Below are 21154 nucleotides of genomic sequence, written 5' to 3' on the forward strand. Positions count from 1 at the left end.
CCGACGCGAGGAAGAGCCGGGCGGGCGTTTATTAGGTTCTCAAGTCGAGCTCGCCCGACTTGATCGATTGCAGGCAGTCCGCTACGAGAGTTGCGAGAAATACGGATTCTTATTGTGCGATACACGGGTGTGCCGAAAATCATGTGGAAAATCGCTCGCATCGTGCTCGGATTGCTCACGATTTTCTTGCAGGATGAGAAAAACGCTTTTGCTCGTAAGATGCAACACTCGAAGGAAAGCGCAGTTGAAATACGAATTTCTGTTTTCGCCTCGCCTACTAAATCTTCCGTAAAAGTCTTTATTGAATTCCAGTCGATTTCTGACTATATGACAATATGAATAGAGTAAATTTTTTTCTAAATGCAGATCTACTTGTTTCGAATAAAAGCTATGGACCGTCTCCGGGATCGAAATTTATTAAAACTTACATTTAAATAAAAAAATTATTTACAGAGACATGAGCGAATAATTGTACCGAATAATTGAAAATTAACTTCTCTTTAATGTACGTAAAAATATTAACCGTGACAGACAGTGTCTCATGCCGGTGAATATCGATAATTAATCGCCTTTATATTTTTAGACGAGAAGAAAAAGCGACCGAGATTACAAAAGTGACTAATAAAAACGGAGGAAACTTATAAGATCGTTCTTCGCGACTTTCAGTGATGGCTTGATAATCCGCTTATGTCACCACTTTGGTTAGTTAAAAAAAGCCCCTAGGAGCTCTCTCGACGTCTTTACGACTGCGCTAGAATAAACCCTTCACCGAAGGGATGAAATAATAGTTCAATGTGAGGCACTCACTCATCGCAGATACCAAATGTTATTTCGAGATTTAATGTCAGATAAAAATAAGCCCCTTCGTGCGCGAATCACGTCCCAGATGACAAAAGAATGTCGATGGAAATTTAATTATCACATTATCACATTACAAATTAGAATTAATGAATTTTTGATGTTACGCCTATTAAGTCTGATGCACGAAAGACACACGAAATGTTCACGTGCAACCTGTGAAAATAAAAAAGAAAAAAAAAGCAAGAAGGAGAATCTTTGTGCTTGACACATATTCCCCTCTTCTGAATTTTTCCTTAATTAAATTGATGACACGGTTCGCCGATTTTCCCAGGAGACGAGCGTTCTTTTCATACTCGTATTAACATCGCCAGCGCGACATGCGCTTCTCAGGGGAAAACGACAATGCGCGAAACATTAAGACAAAACTCGACAAGACAGGTTTATATCTCCTAATCCTCCGCGAATACGCGGTGCACGCGGCAAAAAGCCGACGCAGAAGAAAAGGAAGCGTATGTCACGGTTTGTACTTCCTTTGCACGGTCGCGGCGCAGACAGCGCTGATGATAAAAATCCTTTTGCGGCCGCATAATATCATAATAACTATGTAAATCAGACCGCGGTAGCAACCCACAAACACAGAATCGGATATTCGTATGCTAAGCCTCCTCCTCTCCCGTACTCTCCGCGTCCTCGCCGCCATTTCATTTTGATATGCGCTATATATTCACTGTTACTCAACTCCGACAACGAGCTCAGCGCTCGCGCAAAAAAAAGGGATTATTTAACTATCTACTCTTCCAGTATTAACAGTCGACGGCTATGGTGACATCAAACAAATCCTCTCTTGGATAAAACGCGCGAGACACAGGGCGAGAGCGCGTGTGTGAAGTGTTTAACGCGAAAAGCGCGGACGTGAGCGTGCGTATGTTTGTGTGAGAGTGGGTGCGCGCGCGCGTGCGTGTGTGTGTGTGTGTGTGTGTGTGTGTGCGTGTCGCGTATCGAAAAACTGTTAGCTCTGATAATAAAATTCCGGCTGCCGAAGCAAATCGCGATGGGACTTAAAAGGGTTTCGAGTTATCCGCGAGTCCTCTCGATGTTTTCAGGAAGGCGAAATCTATCGGATTATAAAGACGCATTAAACATTTACCAGTTTTTACGAAGAGTTCGCGAAAAGTTTAGAAAGGTGCTTTGCCAGGATCATATTTATGTGGGAAAAAGTTTGAGATAAGTGTAGAAGTCGAAAGGAAGTTTCGAACGGGGAAGCCTGAAACAAGATGGAAACTTCAGAAAGATCCAACAAAATACTTAAGAAAAATTTAAAATATCTCGATATATCCCGCGATGGAATTACACAACAAAATTCTCTCCTCTCACCGTTGAGTGGTTTCGCGGGGAAAAATGTGTGCGGATAAAAGGACAAAATGCCTCTATTTTCACCATTCCACTATTCTCGATTCGACTTTCGAAGAACCACTCAGCTTTCCGCGCCGATTTACTTTTTTGTTTCTTTTGTTTTCTTTTATTCTTTCCTTTCTTAACGCGACGCGTTCGAACATCCGAATCTATTTTTCTTAACGCGCCCCTGGTGACAAGCCATTTTCATCTTCAACCTCACACATTCTCCCCTTCACCCTGACTGTCATCATTTTTCGCGGGTCTGGTTAAGATTAAAACCGCAAAAATTGGAGCCGTGTCGTACGGTATTAAAGCAATTTATTTGCTACGAATGCTGAAGCATTTCAGCATTCGCGGTTGCGCGCAACGAAAAATGTTTAGGGGCGACTATATGTCGCTCAAAATAACGTCGCGCCGGGAGCGGGGTTGGCGTTGCGTTTCGACAACGAGCTCGGCGTCGCAATGGATTTAATAAGCAGTCGTAAACGCGTTACAACCGGCCGACAACGAGGTCGAATGAGACTTTAAGCGTTGCAACGCAGATGGTGCCTCCTCCCGTGTGAAGTCGAGACGCCGCGTTTATTAATCGTAAGCGTTATATAATTACGCTTGACGCATCAATCGCGATATCGCGTCGCACGTACACGTGCGTTGCGTTATCGTTATCGAACTTTACGCCGAGAAATTTACACCGTTAACGCCGTTAAACGCGCCCGATTATGTCGATTATTATTATCGTTACGCGAACCACGAAGCGCGCCTCACCGATCGTATTTTTCGCCTGGTCCAAATTGGACGATTCAATTACTGGCATAATTGCCTACCTGATACAACTTCAAACGCGACGTTAAACAATTAAAACGATCTACCAAGCTTTCCGCGAGCAGGAAGACAGCACGAATCATGTTAGCGGTGTAATTACCATACATGCGGCGCGGAAGTCTTGCACGAGGCACGCTAATTAATCTGACACAGATACACGCACGAATATATTGCGTCGTGTCGGCCTCTTACGAAACTTCGTGCTTCAGTTTTGCCGTCGAGTATTACGGAGAAGAAGAGAGGGAGAGGCCTTGCAAATGACGCAGAATGTAGCAGAGGCGTTGGCTATTTAATGAGTCAAGACGTTAAAGTATACGCCGTCGTTAATATTTCGCCAAAGCGCCAAGTTTATTATGTATTTCAACATGCGAAGATTCCGCGTGGGGTATATCACGCGTCGTTCAAAAATGCATATTCTTCTAGCAAAGCTGCCGGCAAAGCGGCGGTAGGTAAACTTAGGTATAACATTATAATTACGCGGACGCGTAACTGCGTAGAACTGCTCTTCCGCCAGGCGACGTCAGACATTACGTAATCGCGTAAATACTAATAAAATCGTTCACGTTAAATTTATCAGAACAGAAAAGACAGAAAGGACAGAGAGAGAGAGAGAGAGAGAGAGAGAAAGAGTTTACATTCTCACCCAAAAGCGGGCGGTACAACGCGGTGCAACGTCGCACGGCACGGCACGGCACGGCACGAAATGGGACGGCACGTTGATACCGATACAGTGATACCGAGAAATATTCACCAAATATGCTGGAAGCGCGCTTTAATAAATGCAAGATGATACCGAAGTTTCGTGATGAAAGTTAAGCGTCTTGGAGAGAACGACGCACGCGCGTGCGCGGACAGCCGTGTGACAGCGAACGCGAAAGAGGCAAGAAGCGTACGAAGACGAAGACCGTGAGCGCGGCTTAGTGCTCGCTCCTGGTGTCGTGGTTTTTTGCAAATTAATGCTTTCGTTCGAGATAAAAATTTGCTGAGCCTCGGCCGAAAAAGGAGAAGAGAAATATTTACTCTTCCGACGAGCGCGAGAAGTTGGACGCGCGCTCGCTTCTCTCGTTCTCTTCCTCTCGGGCTTCGCCCTCTGTACTCCTTATCTTGAAAGTTGGCTATTCTGTCGTAATAACCGGGAACTTTGTTAAACTCTCGTTTAAGGAAAATCTCACTTTCCTGGGGCTCGACGCCGGGCACTAACGGCCCGATTCATCCCGCGTATATGCGCGGCCATCCTTATTAACTTAACACAATACGCGCGTCCTCGCGCCGTCAGCGCCGTGTAATTCGAGTGTTTAGGTACTCGAAGACGAGGCGAGTATTCGGCACTTAACGCTGGGCCCGAGCGATCGCGTGCCGATTTAAGCGAGGCGTTAGCATGCCAAGTACGATAAAATTTGCATAGAACGCGGGACGGACTCCGTCGTTCGGGCCTGTACTCGCTCTATTGAGATAAAGATTCAAATTTTGCGCACCGCCTGTCCCGACGATGCGTCGTCGCCAAATTAGTAAATCCCTCGCAGCGGGAATTTACGCCGTCGTATTGTCCTAATCTAAAAATACGATGAAACCTTCCTTCCTCCGGCGGGCAGATACTAACGTTAGATTATCGCGCCCTCGCAGAGCAATTATTAACTCCTTCAAGCACGGGGTTCTTTTTTTTTTTTCTTTTACGAAGGCATTTCGTCGCTACGCGACGAGACGCGAGGGAGAAGAAAGTATTATCCTCATATAATTTCTATTTGTCCGTTAATCCTCATTAGGCTATTCAACGTGTTCACTGCCCACGTGTCATACACGTGCACGTCGACGTCACGTATGCGTGACGGTGATAATTTTTCATTTTATGTCCGCGTATAAACGAATTAAGTCCATTTTCCACTGTTATTTGAGAGAAATACAGAACAGTCCACGGCAGATGCTTTTCCAGACGAATGGCGGTAGCGAATATGTTAATGTTTGTTTATCGTGCATATTCTATACGCCATTGATCAAATTATATAATTAATATATTGCTTATCAAAATTAATAGTAAAGATTAAATACACGTGTGTTAAGTATTGAGATTATTGAGTAGTAAATAATTTCATAGTCAGAGTCCTGTTTTCAGAAATAATTCAATATAGGAAAAAGTGATATTAACATATATCTAGAGATAAATTTATTAAAAAAGAAAATTGATTCAATTTTAAAGCGATATAAATATGACATCTGCTGATTCAATCGCGAGCTTTCTCTTTCCATGCTGTGAAATTTTGTATCTCGCCACAGTAATGTTCGTTCCATTTTCGTTGATAGTGCTTCAGCTTCAGCTGAAAACGGAATATTAAATGTACCCAAATACACACATGTATGTGCCGAAAATGTTACCGAAAAAGCAACTTATTGCATTAAAGATGCAACTTGGCACATAAAATATCCGCCCAAGTGTTTGGCGGAATTTGTTGAGGGTTAATATCGAATAAAAACTGCAACTCAGCTTTTCCTCTGTTTCCATCTTGGTTGGTCGTAAGAGGCGATCCAAATACTATTCATCGTGGTGTAATCACAGAAGCATTTCACTGCATAATCAAATAGCAACGGTAAATTCTGAAAGCAACGTTGTATTCTCCACGCTATCGCGGATGTCGCGGAAAGTTAAACCAATTTCACGCAACGTCGTGCAATCATTTTTACTCGGCTTCCACCGGTATCTCTAACGTTGTCAATTTTCCGTCGTAGCACGGCAGAGAGGTGAAATCAATTTTACACAGTATGAATCCCAACGTTGTTATCGCGTTGTCAATTTCCCGACGTATCGTGACTGCTAATAATGCTTCTTGTCGCATCACGGGACCGTGAACGCACAACGTAAATCGAGATCTCTCCTTTTTGCCGCGTCAACGGCAATTAATACGTACAGATGGTGGTGGTCCTGGTGCATTCGGTTCCCCGTTTTCCTCTTATTTTTTAGATAACTATATACAAGCTTTTTTACTCTACTATTATTCATAGCAGCATACATATTTTTGCATTGGCGCGTTCTCACGCGTGTACCCGCGCAAAGAGAATGCGAAACAAACGTGCCGCAAAGTGCCGAGTTCGACCTCTCGTAAATCGGAAACCCCGGAAAAGGTCCGAATTTTCACCGAACAGCTCTCCACAGCGATTGATCCTGACGCATCACAGTGCATTTCGCATAACGGCCCGAGCGATATAAGTGGGTCATTTGTCGAATGCGCGATCCGCGGTCATGCATCCTACAAGACGTACGTTTCCCATGCACGAGAGCGAGAAGCACAGTCTGCCACAGTCCCGCGATTCTCCATTCGCGATAACCCGTGCCACGGCACATGGGAACGGGAGGAACAGGAGCGTAGATCGCTCGCTCGTTCGCTCGCTCGCTCTCTCAAGTCAGCCAGCCAGCCAGCTAGCTAGCAAGTTGCATCGACACGTAAAAACGTCTCCTTGCCTCCTTCCCGGCGGCGTCGATCCGCCGCTGCATCTCCTGGTATCAGCATCCTTTACGTGTCGGTACCGGCGGTATCGCCGCCGGATAGTGTGTCCGTGGGAGATCTGAAATACGTCGAGCGATATTTCGTCCTGTCCGGACGTCGACGCGCGCGAAAACCTCCCCACCCCCCCCTCCCTGTTCTTCCTCCTTCTGCTCCTGTGACGGTTGCGACTGCACGCCGATTTCGATCTTAGGGCCCATTTTCCCACCTAGCTTCTTTCCACCGGCTTCGTCCCTCCGCCCATCCTGTTACCCTTGTCCCCCCGCCCTTCGTCCGAGCTCGGGCTCAAAAATTTCACGTAAGGCGCCGAAGATTTACGCGCCGCTGCTGAAACTGAGTTACAGCGTGGCGCGTTGAATTGTCGCGCGGACGACATCCAGCGTGCGGCGGGGTCGGTCCCTTTATTTTCGAATATTGTCAATCCGCCCCCCGATCTCGCCAATCTCGTTCGGTCCCCTCCACTTTATTTCGATTCGAAAATTCCGCGCGACGCTACTCGCGAAATTTACGGTCGATGTGAAAACTGCGATAACTCGGGAAGTTATTACACACGCGCATACACAGCGCGGCGGCAGACGAGAAGGGTCGGAGTGTAGGTGGGCGGACAGATAGGTATTGGACCTTCTCCTTTAGTTATTTTTAAACACCGTTACGCACACACACAGCGACGCGATCAATCGTTCGGCTCTGCCGGCGAATTCGATGGCAGGTTTAATTCGCAGGTGACGCGACCTTGTCCGATATGACGGTCTTCTTAATTCATTAGATCGGTAAACTTACTCGGCTGGCGTGATCCATGAATAACGGAAGAGAAGGACACTCGCTGAATGAAAACGTTCCGCGTGCAGCGTTCCGCGAGGCAGAAAGGTACAATTATCGTTTGGGGGTAACTTCTTTCATCTACGTAATGCTTAAAATCATATTCATAAAGTTTCATGAATCACATTGACCTACACTTTTAAATTGTCCTCGCCCGGCGCTTCTTCTAGCCGGGTACTCTTTTATTATTTCAAAAGCTCCAAACCTATCGAAGCGTCGAGTAATTTGAGGGAAAAAAGAAATTCTGTAACGTATTCGCCGCGCACTAACTTTTCCCGTTATTTATACGTCGTGTTTCATTTCTCTTTTCCTCTGCGCTCTCCTCCCCCTCTCCCTCTCTTTTTTTTTAATGCTCCGATCTGACGGATTTATCGCTCGATCGGGATACCTGGTGTTCACATGTATCACGAATACAATATTGTTTGGTTTAACGTCGTCGTGCACGCCCGAATTCTCTCAGATTCTTTACGGTGTCGCGATACGGCCCGGCCATTTATTTCGATATCAAGTTTCTCACCGCCAGAGGCTTCCCGCAGAGAAGCTGCTATAGAAACGAGCAGCCGTTGTATCGCGCTCGAATCTCGATTGCTCGAAGCTGCTAACATAGTTACGTGTTTTACGGCGCGAAAGGGAATAACGACGCCCGACCGACCGGCGGGCTTGTGCCTTACCTTTACTACTGACCGCCGCTGCTTTATTCGTTAGCGCATTCGCCCGCAATCATGATCGTAACTTGACGTATCTAGCGAGATGTGAAACTGTAAAAAATGTGTCGGGAGATGCAATTTCTCGCGCGAGTGAAATCAACGCGCGTAATACCCGTTTCCGATTTTTGCAAAAGAGAGAAATAACTGACTGCAGGAGTTGAATTAAAAAATTTTATTACGATTTACGTATTAGTCGGATATATAATATAATACAATGGCGGATTACATTCAGCACGTATCTTAGTTTAACTTTATCCCATTTATCTCCACGCTATTATTTTCGTTTTAAATATGTATATTTGGAGATTCGTATTTTCGAAATATTCCCATACGAGATAAACCGTACGCTAAAAGCTACGCATAAAAAGAAAGTTTAATATTTTTAAAAATTGAAAAAAATATTTTACATAGGCGTGCTTGTATCAATTTACGTTGCATGTTCGCGTCACCTCGCATATTGTCAAATCAATACACGAAATTTCGCAAAGTTTTGAAAAAATTGAAAAACGAACGTCAATTCCAAATCGGAAGCGATAACGATCTTGAATTCGTGAAATTTGGTATTTCATTTTTTGTGACGTTTAGCCACTTGGATTGCTATATGAAATTTTCATTTACAGCACACCCGCGTACTTTTTACCAGACTCTTGCATGAAACATGAAAATTCAAAAGAACTTTTTGATATTTCAAATAGTTGACGGTTTCTCCGCGGCGATTATAGTCATTCCCAATCTATCAAAAGAAGTCCGGACCACAAAGTTGAAATTTTTCCGGAACATGTAATACTGGTCGATGTACTTTGAAGCATTTTTTAAAATAACCATCCTTCCTGCTGTGTGATATGTAAATTCGAAATATTTCCGAGGAGTCTCTTCGAGTTTGAAATTCGCGTTTCGATTGCGCCACCGTTCCGCGCGAGCTACGAAATTTCGCTTCAATAATGCATAGGTCATCACTTGCCCGGCCGACGGTGTTTACGGGGGAGGAACAAAAATAATAAAGATAAAAAAGAGCTCCGCCGTAAAAAACGTATGCGACCGTGTCGCGTAAATAATTTGTCGCCCGTCGTCCGCCGCTCTCCCAGTAAGCCAAGACACGAAGAAACAACGACGGCGGGATCAATTTTCCCCCGACGAGGCGTGCCTTTATTTTTCACGCGATTATCGGCGCCTCGTCGACGTCGAGTGCCGAAAGTGAAAGCCGATCCGCGCATTCTCTCCGGTCCCTTCGATCGGCGTTCCGGGTCCGCAAGGAGGCAAGCCAGTGTACTCGACGGCAGCACGGAGCCACCGTAACCCTGTACTGCGCGGAGATTGAATTATTTTTCTCCCGGAATAATTTCGCCATAAAATAAAACCAATACGAGGGTGCATGCGCACCCACACCCACACACACATACATCGTTCGCAGCATCATCCGCCTCAAGAGAGCACTCTCCTCTGCTCTCTTCTCCTCGCTTCTCTTCTCTCCTCTCCTCTCCTCTCCTCTCCTCTCCTCTCCTCTCCTCTCCTGTCCTCTTCTCTTCTCTTTTCTTCTCTTCTCCTCTTTCGCTCTCGCTTCGTTCTTTGCTTCTTGCCGCCACTCTCTCTCTCTCTCTCTCTCTCTCTCTCTCTCTCTCTCTCTCTCTCTCTCTCTCTCTCCCCCTCTTCTGTCTATCTCTCTGTCCCTCCATCCCACCTGCAGCGACGAGGCCACTCGAGGCGGGTAACGTCGCTATTTTCCCCCACGTCTCCTTATATTACATTCTAGATACGGGGTGATGCGGTGATGGTAGAAGCTGAAAATTCCTTTCCTCTCCTGTTTCTGTCAGTGAATATCTTATCATAATACCATCGGCACTGCTTTCGCGAGATTGTCGGGTCTCGGGCGATGCAGACCCCGCGAAGCCGTCGACCGCACAACTACCGCCACGTCCGGCGTGTGAAACAGCCGCGAGGAACCCAGCAGTTCTAACCGGCGCGGGCGTTTCATCGGCGTCTTCGGCTCGACGGGCACAGCTTGAGAGACCGCAAGCTTTTCCGTTCGATGCGGTAACCGATGGCGACGCCACGGCCGCCGGATGCTGCGCGCCCATATCGCCCCGAGAGCATGCCTCGCCGATGAGACGGTATTTGCAAACTTTGAGCTCGCTCACCCACGTTTCGATATTGCGTCATGTGCTGCGCGAGATACAGCCGAATATGTTCGTTAAACTTTCCGTTTTTTCCTTCTCGCCGCGTCCCGCCCAGCTGCACCGACGAAACGACGACGACGACGACGACGACGACGACGACGACGACGACGACGACGACGACGACGACGACGACGACGACAACGACGAGTTGCCACTCGCGAGAGCGTAGCGCCTCGTAATAAGCTCACTTCGATTTTGCGCGTTTCTTTTGCCCGGCTCGTATTTGCCCGGGCTCGATTTTACCTTGCCGCTGCCGGCGGCAAATGAGATCGCCGGTGCTTTTCGCGAATATAAAACCGTTACGGAATCGCCGAGAGAGCGAAGGAGAGGAATCAGGGGACTTTTTTATTACAGACAAGTTTGGCAGCTCGGATGTATCAATTATGTAATTCCGCTCGGGAGAGGCGGCAAGGGATGAAAAGTGAAAATACTTCCACGCGAGCTCCTGTCGAAATCGCGTAACTGCTCTCGACATTGAACAATGAGACCTCCAGCTCCAGCTGGCGTTTTCGCGTGAGATTTTTAAATGGAAAAGGAAAGGAAAGGCGGCAACGATCGTCCGGCCGGATTTCACCGATTGAAAAATCCCCGATAACGATTCCCACCGGTTAACGCGAACGCGGCCATCGACGAGAACGCATTTCCCGCGAGTCCGCCCCCCGCCTCCTCCTCCTCCTCCTCCTCCTCTCAATTGTCGTCGCGAGTGGTTCTATAACGCAACTGATAAATGTGTAATTTCTGTTCAGTTATCTTCGCGCTCAGATTCGCGCACAATATGCGAGCGTAGCTGCCTGCGAGCTATGTTCTCGCACACACCATTTCGTACGAGGCATTTACATTAGATGCGCATACGCACACACGCGCGCGCGGGCTTATTGTAAGCTATGCTGTGCCCGTAGCGAAAGCCACGAACGAGGTATTTCACGTTAATTTAGATTAACGCTATTGTAGCGAAGAATTCATCAACGCCTCTCCATGCTCTTCCATTTTGATGAATATTCATTATTATATTCCTCATTTCGCGTAACATGCCGCACATCAGTCTTGCGACGTCTGATGATGATTCTTATGCATGGCGAGACATCGAGCGCGCGTGCATGCGCGCCGTAGAACGCGCGATTCGGAAAATTAAAACTATAGCTCAACGTTCGAAATGCGCATCATTATACGCGCGTCAACAGGCAGTTAATCGTCGCTACTGCGCTGTCACGTGCGTGAGTAACGTATTTTAATGAGGGTAACGAATCATGAACATTGACGGCGGCGCGCCGCGCCGTCGTGCGTTCCGCCTCTAGGATGACGTGAAAAGCGCATCTGTCAAAGCGCAGAGAGGCGGACTAACCTCCGCATAAAATGACGATTTATATCATTGGGTCGAATATTTAAAACGTTATTTCATAACGGAACGGCGCTTGGCGCGGAAAGTTCAACACGCGATATTAGCTTGATAACCGCGCCGCGACATGACGTATCGCTTACGCGCGACGTATCGCCGATGTATCAGTAATGCGTCGTAAAATATTTGTTTTATATTCGCGCACCCCGCGATATTATTATTATTATTATTATATTAGTATTGTAAAACGCACACGCGTCCGGTTTTCGCGGTGGCACCACAATAAGCAGCCCGAATTCGCCGACCTGCGGCGTGCAAATAACGCGAAATCCCGCGGGCGATCCGAATATCGCGCGTATAAATGAGCGCGACCATATTTTCGTTTCCTTCTGCGCGTAAATATCATCGTTTATCAACGTTTTCGCCGGGCTCTTTTTAGCACTTCGTGTCGATGTTTTCAACGGTCTGCTGCGCTGCATTTCGCTTGTCTTGCAGCGACCGTTTTCGATGAAACATTCAGCGGACGAACAGTGCCATAAAACTTCCGGTAATTCAGAGTATAACTTTCGTTGCTCGTTCCGTTACTTCGAAGTGCAGTTCGGAACTTGAATTTTCGATATTTATTATCAAGACTTAATGGCGAGTATTACTTAATGGCGAATATTATACAAGAGTGTGACAAACATCTGACCTCTCTCTCTCTCCCTCTCAAGTGCCTCGCCTGAGAGATTACCCACGTTGAAAGACATCGTGAAGTAAAATTTACGATCGCGGGAAAGTCTCTGAGCGCGAAGAGAACAGTCCATTCGTTCCCCCTTTTTCCACGGAGCCGCATCACATAGGGCGGCTAATTAGAAATCCGTATCCAAGGATACGGATTTCAATTTGCATTTTATCAGCGATCGACAGAGAGTCACGTGCGCGCCCGATTGGAATCCCCAAAATCGCCAAATTCAATGAGGAACATAACGCGCAACCTCCCTCTTCTTCTCTGTTTGCAGATGTGCCGAGTTTCTCCGAGCCGATCGGCAACGTGACCGCCGCCATCGGCAAAGAGGTCGCCCTCTCCTGCACCATCAGAAAAGTGGGGAATTACAAGGTAAGCAGCCAGCGAAATTTCGCAAGAAGAAGGACGCTCGGCGACTCGCGCCGCGCCGCGCCGCGCCGCTGGCATTCGCGGCAGAGCAAGCACCGGGCGCTAATTAGCCAGCTTGGCAACGCATAAGCCGGCGATAAGAGAATCTGAAATTCGGATAATCCCGCGGAAATAAATGGACCGCTCCGTGCTGCCGCTGGCAGATGTCAGAGCGCCGGTGTCTTTTTGCGCCGCCGCTTCTCTCGTATTTTTCCGCGAGCGTGATATTATTTTCCGCCCGTTCGCGCGCAGAGATAAGTCCAAGTATAACGCGGCATGTCGATGCCCCCGCGCGCCGACGGACCGAGAGGGAACGCGAGAACTTGGCCGTTGAAGCGGATGCACCGGCGAACGACGCTCCCTCCGCGCTTCGCTTCTCGCCGCCTTTTCTCTGCGCCGCCACGCACTTTCGTTCAATCCACGAGACGCCCCGTCGCGGAAAAATTCGCGAAAGGATCTTTCCGCGTCACTTCGCCGCGCGAGAAAATTCATACACGCCCGGATTACCCCGGCATAATCTTTTTACGCGAAATAAGTTTCCACGGGACGGGACGGGGCGGGGCGGAGCGGGGTAGCTAATATCGAGCGCCGAAAACAATGTGTTTCATACGCACGCGCGCTCGCGCGCACCCGCTCTTCTCGATAATGCTCGTGAAATAAAGAGGCCGGAGAACAACGAGGCGGGCGCGCGTACGCCAACTGGCAACGCGGCCGATTTCGCGCGATATATGCGATAACGTAATTTGCAACGCAAATGTGTATAAATGTGTGTATGTTCAATAAGCCATGCGTAAACGCCTGCCAGTGGCATGTACAAATGTTTATTTCCCGAAGGATATCGAAATTGCCATTTTGTCTCCGGGCTTTTTGCTATCGGCCGATGAGAGGGAAGGATCGTCGAGAGAGAGAGAGAGAGAGAGGGGGAGGAGAAGGAGAGAGAGAGAAAGAGAGAGAGAGAGAGAAAGAGAATACGCTCGTACGATCATAATATACCTCGCGCGAATCGATTAACGTTCGAAGTCAAGCCACGCACGCGCGAATGAATGTGTGATGATTCACAACGCACATCCGCGGACTCGTCGGACATCGCGCGCGTCGATGATTTTTCTCCCCCGCAATTTTGACATGCGATTAAACGCGTTAAAGCTCGCGCGCGTCAGCTCATCGCCATTATTTTGCGTCATTTTAACTACGGTGCTTTTAATACGCGCGCGCAAGAGTGACCGCATATAAAAAATAAATTCGATATTTGCATGCGGCCAGATCGACTTTGCGAGAGCCTGTAATCCCGTCGAGCGGATGCATCTTCGCCGATCGATCGATCATTATAACGGCGTCGATAACGAGAATGGGCGAGTCGTGCGCGGATTTTATGGGCGGATCGTCGCGCGTGTTTCGTCGGCGCGCTTCGCGGCCGACCTGAAATATAAAATAAACCGCGCGCCAACGAGACGGTGACAACGGAAGACGCGTCGTCGAAAATAGGAGTCGCCCGGGACCGCGGATATACGAAAATGTATAACGCTAATTGCGTTTGCCAGTGGAGGAGAAAATACACCGAAAAAATCTGATTAGAATTGCACAAAGCAGATGGTAATACACACACGCTCCGAGATATGGAAGCAAACGCGAGTGGTAATGGAGGCGAAACGAAGAAAAAATTTTGTTATCGCCTCATCGGCGAAATGATTGTCGAATAATTTCGGACGCGCCAGTGCAGGGCGAGGCTGAATAAAACGGTAAAAGCCAAAGGGCTGATGGTCGCGCGGCACTCGATGGTCGTTTTTGCATAAATTTTGCGCAAAGAGAATACACTGTATGATATCCTGCCAGATAGCGAAAGGGAGAAAGAGAATTCGAAGCAGAGAGGGGGACAGGGGGTTGACGGATGCGTCGCAACTCGGCATATTTTATGGACTTTTCGCATTAGATCGCGTTGCCGCGTCTCCGGGAGGTCGAATCGCGAGTCTAAGCAGCTTAATTAAATGTTCGGGTGGCGTAAGACGCTAATACTCGCAATCCCGTCGCGGCGTTAATGTTCAGCTCCCGAAGTAATTATCCTGTTTAATTTATTCCGCACGGTGTCGTGTAGCTTGCGATTCAGTAATTCATTCTAAAGTACGAGTCGCGCGCTCGCGCGGATAACAACGATACGCTCCCGTGATACGGATCGCATGCTTTCATGCGCCGATTATGCACGCCGCGTGTGTGTACCTCGTTTCTGTTTCTTTTCCCGCTCCTCGTTTTTTCCCGTGCTTTTTAACCGTGCTCTCGCTTTCCCACTCCCGCCTTCCTTATATACGCGAGCATGATAAAATCGTATATACTTGGCGGCTGACCCAAAAACACTCCCGACCAATGAGTGTTTGCCGTTCGGCGTACGCACATGGCTGGCTCTCCCTGATACTTTTTCATATGTCCCAGTGACACTACGCGCGGGTGTCACTATACAATCCGCTGTGGCCTGGAACTACCGTATATGAACCGTCGACAAACAGATCCGCGGTGGTTTTGCTGTTCAGTGAATGGACAATAAAGCGAGAGATGGAGGGTGCACAAGAGCAGAGTGGAGAAAGAGTGCGCGTGGCCGCGAAGGAATTTTCTAATATAATAATAGCGCACACCTTTCAAGCGAATTATGTAAGCTCGATGCTGGTCATCAGGATTAAATTCATCGCAATTTCTATGTAATTTCTACGCGCAAAACCGCCTCAATCGCTTCTGCATGGGAGTTTCGTTTGAGAAGCTAATCTCTTAAAAGTAAGAAGAAACACGCGTAGCGATAAAATTTGTACGAATTTGTACGATGAAGAGAATTGTTTTCCGGATACGGACAGAGAGGAGTGTACGTGCGAAAATGTTGAAAACATGAGCTACGTGTGCACGAGGCGCGAGCGGAGAACCGGAGTTGAAAATTCGCTCAACAATTCGTAACAGCCTCAAGTGTACGTGTCTTCATCGTCGTCGCGCAAATTGCCGCTGCGGGAAGTTGCCGTTGTCGTTGCCAAAACGACGCGAAAAATAGCGGGCAAGCAGGTGGTTATTCATCGCGCACGCGTTTATACGCGACGCATAAAACACCGACGAGCGAAACACACACACACACACACACACACACACATCCGTATCCGGCCGTACGCACGTTTGCGCACGCACATACGGCCGCTGCAACTTGGCCCATGTTGTAAAACGGAGTTGCAGGAATGTAATTCGCACCGGTGCACTCGACTTCGCCGCTAACACGTCACTGGTTAAAACTTCGCGGCACTTTACCCTCGCGCGCCCACTTAACACTTCGCCACCGCCGCCGCCGCCGCCGCCGCCGCTACCACCGCCGTCGTCGTCGTCGTCGTCGTCGTCGTCGTCTTCGTCGTCGCCACCGCCATTCCGCTTAAAACATCATGTCGAATATATATACATGTATTATACGCACATCTCCGTCGAATGCAAAACAGAGTTGTCGAACTTCGCCTCAGAATGCGAGGAACGTAACTTCCGAGAGCGCGTTAAAGAGGACCTCGCGCGTTCCCGACGCGTTATCGTCAGAGATTGAAATCGCGCTAAGTTTCGGCTCGGCCCTGCGGAGTCGCAAAGATCTCTCCGAGTTTATTCGCGTCTGTGTGGAGAGAAAACGCCGCGATTTACGCGATGGTATGGTAATTCTCGCCCGTAAGACGAACTCGGCGGAATTACACGGATTCCGAATACGGCTGTTGCTGCTTTAAAAATCGGCATTGTTCCGTCCTACGTAGCTACGTTACAGAGACGTTTGTACGTTTGTGCGCGCGCGTGTGCGTGTGCGTGCGCCATATATTTGCGTGGGTATGTGGACATCTCGTGTTTAATATTTCGTGAAGCTCACGTATGTTGTCAAGGGAAGTTCCGTTAGTATTTACACAAGTAGCTCACTTAAGTGTAACTACACTGCGGCAGAAATGGCAAGACTCAGTAGTTAAGCCTGGAAACGATCAGACGGAATACATAATTTTCCGTGCCGGCGCACGTCCCTTCTCGCTCGTCGGCCGTCGAATAAAAATTTCAGCCATCCTGAACATCAGCTCTCGGCGCCGAATTGCTCGAGATATTACATAATGAGGGCAATTTACGCGTTGGACGCTCTAACGAGAGCGATTAATCGCATATCTCTCGCGACTGAAGTTTTGTCCGTAAGAACACCACCGGCTAGGAAAAGGAGAGCCCGGCTCTCTAAAAGCCGATCTAATGAATGAAAGGAAATGGAGGCAGTTACCGTTACCGGCAGCGCGCACAAAAGTGCGATCCTAAAAGCGTGCAATTTTCAGAAGATTATAAAACGCCTTTCGCGACAAGTAGATAAAAATTCGCGGCCGCGGACAGACGCGCGCTCGCGTACACATATACGCACGCACATCGATCCGCGCCTTAACGGCGGGCTCTTTCTCTTAGCGCTTTATCCTCGCGGAGTTCCTCAGTGTTTTCTTACTATTCTTGTGCTCGTCTCGACCGATCTTTCTAAAGCCTTCCACCTAAACGAAAAAAAGGCACCGACAAGCCTGGAGCTTTTAGTATCCGCGGCACCTTTTCAAGGAAGTAAAACGAGGCAAATCGTCGAGATGCAGCGGCAGACTGGTGTCTACCTTTTTTTCCTCCGTCGACGCGAAAGACGGATCAAGAAAAAAATGCTCGGAGATATCCTCTGTGAGGTGTACGTGACGGCTCTGATCCTTTAAACGTTCTCATTTGCGCCATCGCGAAAGTCGAAACGCGCTTGAAAGAAATCAAAGCGATTCTTTCGCGTTTCAGCGTGATGGGGAGACTAAGGGAAGCTTCAAGCGGGATATTCGTGTCATTTTCGCCGGATTTCTTGCTCAATCTCGCATCGGATATAGCCGACGTGGCTTTATTAATTTCGCTCTTCTTTTTTTTTCCTTTTTTCCTACAAACCCCTTCGTTTTCACGGGATATGAATATCGCGAGACGTTTTTCGCATCCGCGGGCGAATTATCCGCGCATGGTCGGTGGATTTAACTTTAGCCGCTCGATTTCACCCCATGTTCATATAATTACCAGATATCGGCAAGCTCAAAGCGGATTAGATCAATTCATACAAGATCATCCATTATCGGGAGCTAATGGTGAAATAGGATAGGTGCGCGCGTACACTCACCGGCCGGTGAAACATAATAGCAAATATCCGATAAACATAAATCCAGATGCGTCTCCTCAGCAACCGCACTTAATCCAATTATATTGTACTTCGGATAGGTGAAACACACGGGAGAAGAGGTTGCGCTACAGCAAAATATACAACACACAGATATATGTACACACACACACACACACACACACACACACACACACACACACATATATATATTATGTATATTATATATATACATATATATGTATATTATATATATATATATATAATATACATAAATACAATAACGCGCGACGCATGCACGGCACGGCAAGGTACGGCACGAGGCAGTGCGCGACGTTTCTCGTCGAAAAGGCAGCTCGGTACGAATTTATTTGCTTATGACAATTCATTCATCAACGTCAACTCTTTCTCCCCGCGGAGATATCGTGCTTTATAGTTGAGCGAAGTTGCAAGTTTACCAAGTCATATCTCACTGCCCACTCAGGAGGATGTTCACTTTCTTATTGTTCAGTGAACTTCACGCGTTACGTAACGCGATCGCGACGGGGACGCTCCCCGCTCGCATCGTCACCGCGTGCGAGCGCAATCGCGGAATGTATTAATCTTATCGCGTCCACTCCCGCGACCGCCCGTCGACGACGCGCGTATTTTCATCTCGATTTCCGCTGCGAGAGCCGACCTGCAGATTCGTATAGCATGCGACCGCTCGACGAGATCAGCCGTAGAGTAAATAATCTCGCTCGACGTCCCATCCCCACGAGGCAAGAATTGTGCATTGTCCACCCGCTTACGAGGATCGGTAAGAACTCCATCTCGCCCAGGAGGGAGGGAGGGCGGGAGGGGAGCTTAGTCTTACCTTTCCTCTCTTATAATAGCAACTTCACCGTCGACAATGCACGGAGCAATTCCGAAGTCTTCCCTTTTTCACCACCCCCTCCCCCCTCCCGTTTTCGCCGTAGTTTCTCCGCCGTTCCGGACGATTCCTGTCGACGTACCCATCAAGCATCGATGAACAGGAGCGTTCTGGAGGATACCGAAAACGGGGCGGAGGGTTGTGTTCGCCAGGCAGCGGCAGATTGTCGGCGCGGCAAGGAGGACGCAGGCTGGCAGGACCGGCAGCGAGAGAGAAAGAGAGGGGTGCGAGTTGGCCGGAGTGGTGTTTCCCCAGGGTAAGCATGAGCATATACTTGCCCGGGGCTTATTCAGACAAATCGGTGATTGCTGCGGAGGCGAGCGAAAGGGTAGCTCGCCGCCGCCGCCACTGCCACCGCCGCCGCCTCCGCCACCGTCGCCGCCGCTACCGCTGCCGCTGCCGCACCACCACCACCACCACCACCACCACCGCCACCACCGCCACTACCACCACCACCACCACCACTACCATCGCCATCACCACCACCACTACCATCGCCGCCACTACCAGCAGCAGCAGCAGCAGCAGCAATACCGGCAGCAGCAGCAGCAGCAGCAGTAGCAACGGCAGCAGCCTCACCACCACCACCTTCAGCGCACTCTCACTAACACCGCCCATTGCCATCAGCACACCGCACCGAAGCACTCCGCGCCACAAACACGTTGCGCTTCCTATCGACGCAACGAGGGAACGAGACATTACACTGAAATCCGCCGTGGGTGCGGAGGAAGAGCGACAGGGACGGACGGCTACACACAAGCAGGAGAGGGAGGGCAGAGGCGGAAGTGGCAGAGTGGAGAACGAGAAAGACTGAACGGCGCAGCGAGGGGTTGTCCGCTCCGTTCACAGACAGAGGGGGGTAGAGACAGACAGACAGACAGACAGACAGAGAGAGAGAGAGAGAGAGAGAGAGAGAGAGAGAGAGAGAGAGAGGGAGAGAGAGAGAGAGAGAGAGAGAGAGAGAGAGAGAGAGAGAGAGAGAAACGGTGAGATGCGGAGGAGGAAGAGAAAGGTAGAGGGCGAAGGGCGGAGAGAGCGCAGCCAGGGCTGTGAAGAGGAGCCAGGGAGAGAGAAGAATGATTGTTTCCATGATTACAATGGAGAGAGGAAGAGGAAAAGGGACGCGACGGGGCCAGGGGTGGCGCCGGGTGGGTAGGTAGGTAAAGGGGTATGGGGAGCAATCTCTTAGCGCTAACGTAGATTCGTGGGCCGGGGTCTCTCGAAATATTACACCAGAGGGGTACTCTCCGAGACCGCCGCCACCGCGGCCATACCCACCGGGGAATTTCGTAACTGCGCGGATAATGTGTGTCAGCCATCGAGCCTGTCCGGGCGCGCTTTCCCGGGGAAAATACTTTGCGCCTCGTTTGGATGACGGGTGGTTCGAGGCAAGAGGAACCTGCACACGTCGTTCCGTTAGCCGCCGGATCTGTCACGGACGATCCGCGGAGAAGATTTATACTCGGACGACGAAGGAACGTAAGCCCTAGATTCAAGGTGCTAATGCTCTTACAAAGGCCAGCAGTGGAAATGGCGGTCGAGCAGTTCCGTCCGGAAAGTATAGAACTCGTTTTTAATTTATCAGCCGGAGCTCTCGTTGTGTACTTTTCTCTCTTTCTCTCCTTTCCGCCTCTCCCGCTCGCTTGTTCTCCCCCCCCTCTCTCTCTCTCTCTCTCTCTCCCCCATTTCCCATTTTCTCCCTTTCTCTTGTTCTGTATTTCTTCTGTTGCGGCGTTTCTTCTTGCAACGAACCCGCGGAAAATCCCTGGGTAAAAGCGCACCGGAGACGAAACTAGTAGAAACGAGCGTGCGAGCGAGCGAGCGAGCGAGCGGACGTACAAGCGGACAACAAGAATAACTAGAAAAATAGTATTTTAGTTATTAAGTTAAGGAACACAATAACTGCACGCTCGGGAGAAGTAACTACTCTCGAACTGTGCGATGAAAGGAGGAAATAGCGCAACGGCGCGGCGGTACAAGTGATCAGCGGCGTACAAGCCGGGCGATCGGTTATCTTGCTCAAAGGACCCGAGCCGTTTACGAATCACCTCCAAACGTCCCTGTTAATCTTATTAAGTGCAGCTCTGCGCCCACTCGCTATCATCGTTATCGATGGTGATTCGATCAAACGATCAGTTGCTCGATTACTTATCCTCTATTATCTATTTGGAAAATTAATCGCGATCTCTAGCCGCGCGAGCCGCCAGTCGGCCAATCGGCAGCACCTGCCGTCCGAGTCTCGTGAATACGTGGGCGGGCATTTCGTAACCGTGTTACAGAACGTAAAACCAGATTAATATGTGTCTAGGTCACTTGTAAGTTACTGACACTCTGAACTCGCCGAGATATCAGACAAACCGCAGTGTGTTGCAATTGTTGAATCTCTAACTTGCGAAATAAAGTGCCGAATCTCCC

The 21154-nt window shown here is 48.8% G+C and overlaps 1 protein-coding gene across 2 annotated transcripts in view; it reads left to right on the forward strand.

Moving 5' to 3' along the window:
* Window positions 1-21154, forward strand: part of LOC105192344 (lachesin) — a 53385-nt gene that overhangs the window by 19355 nt on the left and 12876 nt on the right. For both annotated transcript variants that reach the window (XM_011156414.2, XM_025301614.1), the window contains exon 3: window positions 12550-12647. In XM_011156414.2, the coding sequence (XP_011154716.1) occupies window positions 12550-12647 (98 nt within the window). The remainder of the gene's footprint in view (window positions 1-12549; window positions 12648-21154) is intronic.

This window comes from Harpegnathos saltator, unplaced genomic scaffold (genome assembly GCF_003227715.2).
Source record: "Harpegnathos saltator strain DR-91 unplaced genomic scaffold, Hsal_v8.6 scaffold434, whole genome shotgun sequence".
Lineage (NCBI taxonomy): Eukaryota > Metazoa > Arthropoda > Insecta > Hymenoptera > Formicidae > Harpegnathos > Harpegnathos saltator.